The 12188-nt window shown below is 42.3% G+C and overlaps 1 protein-coding gene across 4 annotated transcripts in view; it reads left to right on the forward strand.

Moving 5' to 3' along the window:
- The first annotated feature begins 5208 nt into the window (after window positions 1-5208).
- The window catches only part of TUBGCP5 (tubulin gamma complex associated protein 5), a 102146-nt gene continuing 95166 nt past the window's right edge, over window positions 5209-12188 (forward strand). For 2 of the 4 annotated variants that reach the window (XM_027571918.1, XM_027571917.1), the window contains exons 1-3: window positions 5260-5436; window positions 7785-7838; window positions 7957-8065. In XM_027571918.1, the coding sequence (XP_027427719.1) occupies window positions 5291-5436; window positions 7785-7838; window positions 7957-8065 (309 nt within the window). In that variant the 5' untranslated portion in view covers window positions 5260-5290. Of the gene's footprint in view, window positions 5437-5488; window positions 5754-7784; window positions 7839-7956; window positions 8066-12188 lie in introns of those variants that run through there. The other 2 variants (XM_027571919.1, XM_027571920.1) reach the window with 2 other exon arrangements.

Consider the following 12188-nt stretch of genomic DNA (forward strand, 5'->3'; position numbering starts at 1 on the left):
ACTTATTGTAGAATACAGTATATAATACATATAACATACAAAATATGTTAATCTACTATTTATGTTATTTCATAAGGCTACTGATCAATAGCTATTAGTAGTTGTTAGGGAATCAAAATTTATATTGGGATTTTCAACTGTGTGGGAGCCAGGAACCCTGAGCCAAGTTGTTCAAGGGTCAACTGTATATGCTATTGGCATAATTTTATAGTATAGTTTTGCTGGGCAATACATATATGTTGAATAGCATTAGAGAAAATGGAACCCACTGGATGTGCAAGGAGTCAAGTTTAATAGTACATGTTGGGCATGCAAGGAGTGGCCCCTGAATGATACAGAGTGTTTCTGCATAGAGTGGTTGAATCACAAACAAGTTTGAGGGGCATGGTGTTTAGCTGGGAAATTGCTGATGAACAGGAATTGGAAGTCAATGGCACAGCCTGGCTGAATATAAGTTGAATAGCACAGAGGTGGGCATCAAAGGGAAATTGCAGTGAGTACAATGGGTGCACAAGGAAAAGAAGGTTGAATGGCACCAACATGGGTGTGCATGAAGTGTATGTTGGATGGTGCAGATGAATGAACAAGAAGTGACTATTGAATCACACACAGTGGGAATGCAAGACTATCTGAATGGCAGCAGGTGTGCAAGATGCAGACATTGATTGCACAATTGATATTCAGACAGTGGTTTTGCATCAACATAGCACAGGTGCTGAAAGTGAAAGTTGATGTCCAAGAAGCGGAAGTGGATCTTCAAACAGCTAAAAGACAGCGTACAATGGCTGGAAATGTGATGGTTCACAATGGGTGTGAGGCATATAAACTGGATAACACAACTGGTGTGCAAATTATTAGGTGCATGGAACATCTAGATGTGAAAGGAGTCAAGTTAGGATAATGTAGAATTTGTGAACAAGGAGTTGTTATTTCTCTATAAATTATAATTGAAAGGCACATTGTGTATGCAAAGTATGGAAGTGGAGAAAACAGCCTGGTTGTGCTACAGGTGTAAGGTGAGTTCTACAGAGGGGGCTCCAGCAGGTGGGTTTTGGGGTGGTGGGGTTGGGGAGCCATCCTAGGGACATAGCCTTATGCTGTGAAAAGCCATGCTAGAGTTTGGTCAAGTCTCTTAGTGCAGGGGTTTAGAGGGAATTGTTTTGTACTAAGAGTTCTGCAGTCCTCACCCCAGGGCCTCCCAGGATACTCTGTTTCTACCAACACAGGAGTGGGTGGGCCCCATGCAGGGGTGTGAGTGGGCTTGGACAAATTCCATGGTCACCCCTCTCTAGCCAGATCATTCCAGCCCTCTAGGAAATGTTTTTTGAGATGCTGCCAACCCTGGAAGTGGGAAGCCAGTCCCAGGCACGCCTTCCAGGCCTCCCTGTCTGGTCCAGAAATGGACCTGGAAACATTTTCTAGAGGGGCATGTGATGATAGGAGTCCATGCAGGACTAGGGCCAGACTACTGACTCTCCACAGATGTCTCTGGCTGGCCACTCCAGAGATCTGAAAAATATTTAAAAGGCACATTGGACCACTTAACCACACCAGGACTGTGGCCAAGACCATGGTATGACTGGGCCTCCTTGTCCATCCCAGGCTTATCTCTACTTCCAAATGGGACTAAGAAAAAATTTCAAGAGGCCTATCTGGTAGCCAGACACCTCATAGGACTGTGTTTGAGTCCCGGCACCATCCCATGGCATCCCTTTCCAGTGCCACAGACAGGACTCAGAAACGTTTTCCACAGGCACATCAGATGATGAGTACCCACACTTGACCATGGTCAGGACACTTCCACAAGGATCTCTACCCACCCAAGCCAGGCTCTGTCACCAAAGAGAGCTTAAGAAATTTGTTGGGGGGTACTTCCAATGACTGGCCCTACACAAGATCTCAATGAGCCTGGAGTGCAATTTCAAAGTGTATCTGACCTGCCTGTAGTGCTCCCTTCTCTGGTGAGGGACATGAAAATATGTGGGGGGCTGCATGTGGTAAGCAGCCCTACATGGGAAACTATCAGGCCTAGGCAGCCCCTTTTTGGTTCTTACTGGCTCCCCATTTTGGAGTGGGACTTAGGAATGTTTGGGGAGTGCCTCATATGACTGGGTCCCATGCAGGGCCACAGCTGGGTCATAGGCACCCACTTAAGTCCTCTCTGGCCAGCTTGGATCAATCCCTGTTTGCAAGGGGCACCTGGCAACCATGGCCAGGACCAAGATGCCCTGATGTGGCCCCCATGTCAGTCACAGGCTGAAGTCCACCTCCAGAGAGGGACATAGAAAAAGTTTCTGGGGGCACAACCTAAACCTCATGAGGCACCCTCTCTGGGCAGCCCTTACTGGCCCAGCCAGTGCCCACATCCTCCAGAGAGGGATATCCAGAGGCCATCCAATGACCACATAGGACTAGGGCGTGAACCTTAGTGCCCTCTCAGGCCTCCCTGGCAGGCTGTTTCCATCTCAGCCACTGGAAGTGGGTTGAGAAACATTCTTGGGAGGCACCTCTTTACTTTACAGGTATCGGCTCAAGCAGCTTTACAGGTTAACAGGGAGGCCCAAGAGGTCACTCTAGTTCTAGTGTGATCCCACTTGGGAGACTAGAAGCTGAATGCACATTCTGAAAATATTTATGCCTCCCTCCAAAGGGGGCAATCACCAGGGCAGGCCTGGGGGTCTTAGAAGGGTACCATGGGCCTGGCTGTGGCCCTGCGTGGGAACTGTTCTTTGGAGTTACCCCAAAAACATTTCTAAGTTTCTCTCTGGCATGGAAAAGCCTGGGAAGGCCACCAAGTCCTTGAGGAGGAGCTTTGATGGGTCCTGGTACTAGGAGCTCTACCCAAAAAGTTTCTAATTCCCCCTTCAAAGACCAGGACCAGCCTGCTTAGTACAGGCAGGCCTGGGGAGTACACTCTGCTGGCCACAAGTCCAATATGAGTCCTGACCATTGACTCTGTCTCCCCAAAACATTTCCAATTTCTTTTCCAGAGTTAGGCACTGAGTCAGGCTGGCCATGGATGAAGAGAAGGGCATTGCATCTCCTCCAAATTTTTAAGTCCCCTTCAGAAGCCAGTACAGACTTGGGTAGGCATGCAGGTCTGTGATAAGAATCCCCAGACTGGCATAGTCCTATGTGTGGCACATTTGACAGAAACACACTTTAAATATTTCTAAGACCCTCCAAGCAAGCATGTGGGGGGAGTACTGGGACAGGGTGGACAAGTAGAGTGAGGATGGTGTTTTTGGCCAGACTGCAGTCATGCATGGAGCCCAGCCTTTGCATGCACTTCCAGAAAATTTATCTAAGTGCCATTCTGGAGGACAGCTCTGATCCAGGTCAGCAAGGGACAAGTGGCAGTGTGCCTGGCTTGTTTGCTGTCTTATCTTCATATGTACTTCCCAAAAATGTTTCCATGTCCACTACATTAGGGGTGACCAGCAAGAGCCAGCCTTAGAGGTCTACAGAAGATATCTAGAGCCCTGTGGTATTTTGAATGGGGCTCAGTCATCCAGGGCACCTCTGAAAATTTTTTCCAACTCCCTTTCCAGAAAGGAGACATTGGCCCAGGACAACCAGAAAAGCCTAGGAGAGGGGCTCGGTCTTTAAGAGGTCCAAGTCACTGGGAGCAACCTGTGTAAAGTTTTCTAAGCCTCCCTCCAAGAGCCAAGGCCAACTGTCTGGACAAGGAAATGGAGGTACATGCATGTGTGTGTGCATATTTTGATTTTTAGAGATGTATGGTAAGCAACTGGATTACAGATTTGGGGTGCTAAGAAAAATGCAAAGTTCTTACACAGATGTGAGAGTTATAAATATAGAAATGGAGTAGAAAAGATTCCCCAGGAAGAGTAAAAATCCCCTTCCATTGAACCATTTATAATACTAAGATTCTCTCCTTGTGAGATTTGTGCGGTCATCGCAGTTTATGTTTCAGGTAGTTGCTATGGTGTCTGAATGGTCCCTCCCAAATTTATATGTTGAAATCTTAATGACCAATGTATTAGCAGGTTGGGTCTTTGGGAGGTGATCAGGTCATAAGGATGGAGCCCTCACGAATGGGATTAGTGCCCTTATAAAAGAGGCCCCAGTGAGCTCCCTTGCCCCTTTCACCACGTTGAGGACACAACCATAAGTCAGCTCCAAGAAGAGGGCCCTCACCAACCCCATGCTGGCACACTCATCTTGAATTCCAGCCTTCAGAAGTGTGAGAAATAAATTTCTGTTGTTTATAAGCCACCCTAGTTTGTGGTATTTTGTTTCAATAGCCTAAATGGACTGTCAGTGGTGTATCAGCTATCTACTACTACAGTAATGCAATGTAATAAACGACATGAAAACCCAGCAGATCACTAAAAGAAAAAAATAGAGGTGTATGTAACAGGTTTCTGGAATGGTTATACACAATATTGAACAGAAAGTCAGTTCAAAGGTACAGTTTTAATTAAGAACGACAAAGACAATACTCCATCTTTGATCAACAGGGATTATAAAATCGCCTTTGGCTGCTCCCAATCACAGTGAAGCAGCGCTCAGCCTGCCTCTTGCCAGACAAGCCTCTTTGCTGACACCTGCTGTAATGTGGACCATGTAGTGTGACCTGAGTAGACAAAGTGAAACTGAGAGATCATTAGAGATCACCCTAGAAGAAGAAACTAAAGCTGGGATAAGAATGGACAACTAACTGGTCATGGTACCTGAAAAGGCAGGTGCAAATAGGTACACTGAATGAAAACTAACTGGCTGCTCTCAAAATATCATGTTAAACCACCAACCAAGGTAAGCCAGAGATTATTATTATTAATTATATTATTTTTTTAAAGATTTTTATTTTTTTTAAAGATTCCATTTATTTATTTGAGAGAGAGAGAAAATGAGAGATAGCACGAGAGGGAAGAGGGTCAGAGGGAGAAGCAGACTCCCTGCCGAGCAGGGAGCCCGATGTGGGACTCGATCCCGGGACTCCAAGATCATGACCTGAGCCGAAGGCAGTCGCTTAACCAACTGAGCCACCGGGGCGCCCTATTAATTATATTATTATTGTTGTTGTTGTTGTTAATAATCTAACGCCTAATTCTTTGAAGACGGTCCTAAACTTATGGAGCTGGCAATGGAAAAACGCACCCCGGAACCGCCAGCAAAGACCAGCACGGACACTCAACGCAGCAGGAGCGCGAACTCTCGCGACAGCGTCCTGAGCCTCTCGGAGGCGCAAAGCGTCGGGAGCGTGAACTCTCGCGAGAGTGGGCACAACTTCGCGCAGGCGCGTTGCCTTTGGAGTGTCCACAAAATGTCTCGGCCGGCGCTTCCTTGGGGCCTCTTGGACCCGCAGCAGGAGCGTGACGTTCGCGAGCTCGTTCGCCATGTGGCGGGCCTTCAGGACGAGGCGGACCCCAACTTCCAGCTCGCCCTGCACTTTGCTTGGTCCAACTTCAGGTGTGGGGCGCGGCTCCCTGGCCGAGGCTAGGGACAGGAAGGGGTCAAGCGGTATCCGGGGCGCGCGGCCGGGTTTCCCCACCCCCAGCAAAGATCTCGCGCGCACTGCTGCTCCTGCACCAGCTTGGTGACCTAATGCCCCCTGGATCCCTGTCGCGTGTAACAAACGCATACTGAAATAGTGGGTTGTGGGTTGTTGAGGGTCGGCCTTATTCTTAGAAGCGCGCTTCTAGAGAACGGGTCTGTGTCTGTTCTGTTCCTTGTCCCACCCACTGCGCTTAACACGGTACGCTGCAGATCATTTTTTGAATGGATAGGTAAGTGAAATTTTAGAGCAGAATAATGGTCACACTCAACACTGTATTCTTACTGATTCCCTATCTCTTCTCGGGCCACTCCAGATTTCTCTTAGCTTGGTCTTTTTTTTCTTTTTCCAAAACACACAGCATAATAAATTGGATAACTTACATGTTGTTTACTGTTTGTCTCCTCCACCCCTATCTCCAGCTAGAATCTAAGTTCCACGAGGTTAGGGTTCTTGGTCTCTTTTGTTCGTTTCTTATCCCAACACCTAGAACAGTTCCTGGCACATAGTCCTCAGCCACCCAATAATACAACTTCTAATACAGTTTCTCATGTAATTTTTCAAGATTTATCTGGTTTAGATACTTAGGTGAAGTAAGAGCTTTTATTTTTATTTATGGAAGATGTAAATTAGTACTGTTATGATCATTATCTGTAATGGAATTATCACTAAGAGAATGGTCATCAGTGTTAATATTCTCCCTATTTAATTTCAGTAGAAATCCTTTTTAATAAAGATTTTATTTATTTATTTGTCAGAGAGAGAGAGCACAAGCAGGGAGAGTGGCAGGCAGAGGGAGAAGCAGGCTTCCCCCTGAGCATGGAGCACAATGACGGACTTCATCCCAGAACCCTGGGATCATGACCTGAGCCAAAGGCAGATGCTTAATGACTGAGCCACCCAAGCGTCACTTCAGTAGAAATCTTGAATAGTAAACAGTTTCTCAGTATCTGTAATCTTGAATATCAGCCTTAACAATCATACATATAGCGACTACTTGGTTTATAATGAGAACAGTGAGTCTAAAAGCTCACCAAGTTTCTGAAATAATAAACTCAATTCTTAAGTGTAACTTAAATATAACTGTCTGAATAGGTCATATAAGATGGAAATTTAAGTGCTGTATCCCAAATAATTTCTCAATGGCATTAAGTAGATGGACATCATTTCAGACTTGGGAGAGACATTAGAATTTACTATCTCCTTTTACACATTAAGAAACTAAAGGATAAAGAGAAACTAAATGATAGGTTAAAGTAGTAGTCTCCTCAGCCATTTACTGGATAGAATTAGATATATTATTTAGTAGTGTAAATTCTTTTAAATACAGGTTGTTGTCTCTGACACTAAAAAAAAAATGGAAAACGAGTTGGTTGAGCTATACTACAATTTTATAATTCTTTAATCCATCAGAAAAATGAACTATTCATGTTTGCTTTTTTAAAAATTGTGGCCATGTTTTAGGCCCTAGAAATTCAGATAAGTGAGATATAGCTACTATCCTAAAGGGAGACAGAGACAAAAGTTAATTACATGTGATGTAGAATAGGAGTTTTTAACCTGAGAGCCTGAAGATAGAATTCAGGTGTTATGAATTTGGACAAGAAAAAAATTACACTAACCTCTAACTAAAAAGTAGCATTTTCTTAAATTATGAACAAAAGCAACAAGCAATAGTGGTTTACCCATGACTGTGTCAAAGGTAGAAATCACATAGTTCACATCATAAAGCTGTGGCAGATATTTCTAAATATTTTTTACTGTTACTTTAATGATAGTTATGGATCCACTGCTAGAACTTGTTTTTTAATGCTTTAAAATAAATATGTCTCTTACTATATCAGCAAACTTTAAAAAATATTTCACAACTATATTTCAGTATACTTGGTTTTCTTTGTATCTCATTTTATGATTTAAAAACATTATTTTGAGAAGGGATCCCTGAACTTCACTGGGCTTCACTATGGCATAAAAAGATTAGAAACCCCTGCTATAGAATGTGCTATGCTGGACTTAGTTGCAGGGCATTATGGGAAGATGAAGAAATCAGAGGTCAAAGGCTGAGGATGACCTGTGCTTTAGCAGTCTCCAAAACCGCTGAGTGGCTGTTTGCCTGGATGGTAGAGGTGATATGAGGAGAGAAGTGCACTCCTGGGAATATTATTGCTGAATATAGGGTATCTGTAGGGATATGGAGGGCTCTGTGAATAGTCCATTTAGCTATATGACAAGATTCATAAGAGAATTGCATTTTATCTTTTAGATTTCATCGTTTCTTGGATGTTAACAGCCACAAAGTAGAAAAGACAATAGAAGGGTAAGTTAGTTTTATATATATGTATGTGTGTATATGTTCAGAAATATATGTATTTACTTGTAAATCTTTTTATTAATGTAAGTTTATAACTATCAGTTTGTTTTTAAATATGTTTTAGAATTTATGAAAAATTCATCATTCATTCTGATCTCAGCAAAGCTGCTAGTTGGAAGAGATTAACTGAGGAATTTCTAAATGCATCACTTCTGAGCATAAAGGAAATAAAGGTATGCATTATATTGTGACGACTGTGTATTTTACTGTTTCCAATCTATTATCATCAACCTTTTTGTTACTATTTAAACATTCATTCTATTTTATAATTATCTGCTAATTGGAGCAGAACCTTCTGGAAATTGACTTAAACATTGTCATCAAACCCAGTGTGCCTCAGGCTTGTGATCAATGAAAAAGCATGTTCTTGTTTAATTGTCTTCTTAGCCGAACCTACTGTGGAAATTGAGATCAGAGATTGGCACAAATACTAGCACTGTCTGGCTATCTTAAAACTTTTTAATGGCTTTTCAGCACTTGGTAATAACTACTTAAGTAATGCTAACCAATGCCCTATACTATCCTCAACACATTCATACTCAGTTGTGGGTCTCCAAGATTACCCCTAGACTTGAAGATTCACTAGAAGGATTCACAGAACTTTACAACACTGCTATCCTCACTTTTAGGTTTATTATAGTAAAAGGATACAGATTTAAAATGAACAAAGGGAAAAGATACATAGGATAAAGTTCAGGAGAAACCAGGTATAAGCTTCCAGGTGTGCCTTCCCAGTGGAGTTGTATGAGGATGCACTTAATTCTCCCAGTGATAATGTATGACAACATGTGCAAAGTGTTGCAAACCAAGGAAGTTCACCTGAGGCTTGGTGTCTAGCATTTTGGTTGGGGGTCAGTCACATGGATGTGCAGTGTCATGTGGCTGACCATAGCTCTTCAGTCTCCAACCCCTCAGAAGTCAAACCAAGGACCTCAGGCATAAGCAAATGCATTCATTGTAAGTCATATTGTTAGCATAAGCTAACTAGTCAAACTGATACTGCATGACCCAAAGCCTCTAGCATACAGAAACTCTTCTCAGCAGGATATTTCAAGGGCTCAGAGGTTACCTCAGGAGCTAGTCAAGGGCCAATCCTAAAGACCTTTGAGATGTTCAGAGTTTGGGCAGTTCAGGCTTCCTGAGTAAACCCTTTATTGTGCACATATGTTAACTCATCCTCACAATAAACACTGTGAGGTATTGTGTAATTGTTAGGCTTTCCCTTTGTCTACACTGTGGGAAGTGGTAAGGAAGAGCGCTTACTATCAGTAAATTGTCAATTTAAGGAAAGGCTATAAAAATATTTCTGCAAGAGAGCTGCGTAGAGCTCTGAATCCATGCCCTAATGATTAGTAACACATTTCTGTGTATTATTCCTGTAAGGACCATTTTGAAAGAGAAGGAGGTAAATCTTTTTTAGATCTTTTCTTGATTTATTTTATATAGCTTCTTGGATAGACTTTAGACTTTAGAATTTAATAATTTAGACCCTATGACACCATAATATTAATTTTTAAAAACTGGCAGGGCACCTGGGTGACTCAGTCGATTAAGCATCCAACTCTTGATCTCAGCTCAGGTTTTGATCTCAGGGTCATGGGTTCAAGCCCCAGTTGGGCTCCACACTAGCATGGATTTTTTTAAGATTTTATTTATTTGAGAGAGAGAGACAGAGCACAAGTAGGGTTAGGGGAAGGGGGAGGGGGACAGGCAGACTGGGATCATGACCCGAGCTGAAGTTAAATGCTTAACTGACAGCCACCCAGATACCTCTGGGCTTGGAGCCTTCCTTAAAAAACAAACAAACAAAACTCATGCAGCTACTCTGGAAAACAGTGTGGAGGTTCCTAAAAAAAGTTAAAAATAGAACTACCCTATGACCCAGCAATTGCACAACTATGTGTTTATCCAGAGGATACAAACATAGTGATTTGAAGGGGCACATGCACCCCAATGTTTATAGCAGCGATGTCCACAATACCCAAACTATGGAAAGACCCCAGATGTTCATTGCTAGATGGATAAAGAAAATATGGTATATATACGCAATGGAATATTAGTCATCAAAAAAAATGAAATCTTGCCATTTGTAACAACATGGTTGGAACTAGAGGGTGCTATGCCAAATGAAATGTCAGTAAAAGACAAATACCATATGAGTTCACTCATGTGGAATTTAAGAAACAAAACAGATGAACGTAGGGGAAGAGAAGGAAAAATAAAGTAAGATAAAAACAGAGGGAGACAAATCGTAAGAAACTCTTAATTATAGGGAACAAACTGAGGGTTGCTGGAGGGGAGCTGGGTGGGGGGATGGGGTAATTGGGTGATGGCCATGAAGGAGGGGCACTTGATGTAAGGAGCACTGGGTGTTATATGCAACTGATGATTCACTAAATTCTACCCCTGAAACTAATAGTACACTGTATGTTAACTGAATTTAAATAAAAAACTTAAATACATAAAAATAAATAAATAATAATGGCAAGCATTTATTTTATTTTATTTTACTTTTTTTTTTTATTTTATTATGTTACGTTAGTCACCATACCATACATCATTAGTTTTTGATGTGGTGATCCACGATCCGTTGTTTTCGTATTAACACCCAGCGCTCCATGCAGTACGTGCCCTTCTTAATACCCATCACTGGGGTAACCAACCCCCCTCCCCCCTGCCCTATAAAACCCTGTTTGTTTCTCAGAGTCCATAGTCTCTCATGGTTCATCTCTTCCTCCAGTTTCCCCCCCTTCATTTTTCCCTTTCTTCTCCTAATGTCCTCTATGCTATTCCTTATGTTCCAAAAATAAGTGAAAACATAGGATAATTGACTTTCTCTGCTTGACTTATTTCACTTAGCATAATCTCCAGTCCCATCCATGTTGATGTGAAAGTTGGGTATTCATCCTTTCTGATGGCTGAGTAATACTCCATTGTAGATATAGACCACATCTTCTTTATCCATTCATCTGTTGAAGGGTATCTCGGCTCTTTCCACAGTTTGGCTATTGTGGACATTGCTGCTATGAACATTGGGGTGCATATGGCCCTTCTTTTCACTACATCTGTGTCTTTGGGGTAAATACCCAGGAGTGCAATTGCTGGGTCATACGGTAGCTCTATTTTTAAATTTTTTTTTAAAGATTTTATTTATTTATCTGACAGAGAGATATAGCGAGAGAGGGAACACAAGCAGGGGGAGTGGGAGAGGGAGAAGCAGACTTCCCGCGGAGCAGGGAGCCCGATGTGGGGCTCAATTCCAGGACCCTGCGATCATGACCTGAGCCGAAGGCAGACGCTTAACAGCTGAGCCAGCCAGGCGCCCCATCTATTTTTAAATTTTTGAGGAACCTCCACACTGTTTTCCAAAGTGGCTGTACCAACTTGCATTCCCACCAATAGTGTAAGAGGGTTCCCCTTTCTCCACAATCTCTCCAACATTTGTTGTTTCTTGCCCTGTCCATTTTTGCCATTCTAACTGGTGTAAGGTGGTATCTCAATGTGGTTTTGATTTGAATTTCCCTGTGACTAATGAAGATGAACATTTTTTCATGTGTCTGTTAGCAATTTGTATGTCTTCTTCAGAGAAGTGTCTTTTCATTATATCTTCTGAAATGGCAAGCATTTTTAGAGCACTTGATGCATGTAAGGCTCTTTTAGTCCCATAAAGACTATATTCAGTAGGTATTATTACTATACTTGTTTTGGCAAGGCGTGCCTTAATCTCAGTGTCATTTGTACCAATGAAAATACTTGTATTATACAGAATAATTAAATGAAAGAAACCGTGAGTATCACTTCTGATTCCTACTTTGACCTTTTCATTACCATCCCTGGTCATTTTTCTGTACATTCCCTGAACACAGGGGAACCACATTCCCTTGCTTTGCTGTGGCACATCTTATATCCTATACTTGGACTGCTCTTCCCCTTCTCTCCTGCCTGAGAAATCTCATCTTTTAATATTAAATTTGAGTGTTGTCTATATAGATACTGTGTATTTCAGTTGTTTATTATGTTTGTTATTGTTTATTTCCTGATGATGAACATTTTTTCATGTGTCTGTTAGCCATTTGTATGTCGTCTTCAGAGAAGTGCCTGTTCATGCCTTCTGCCCATTTTTTGACTTACTTGTTTTTTGGGTGTTGAGTTTGAGAAGTTCTCTATAGATTTTGCATACCAGCCCTTTATCTGTAGTGTCATTTGCAAATATCTTCTCCCATTCTGTGGGTTGCCTCTTTGTTTTGTTGACTGTTTCCTTTGCTGTGCAGAAGCTTATCTTGATGACGTCCCAAA

The sequence above is a fragment of the Zalophus californianus genome, chromosome 6, assembly GCF_009762305.2.
Source record: "Zalophus californianus isolate mZalCal1 chromosome 6, mZalCal1.pri.v2, whole genome shotgun sequence".
Lineage (NCBI taxonomy): Eukaryota > Metazoa > Chordata > Mammalia > Carnivora > Otariidae > Zalophus > Zalophus californianus.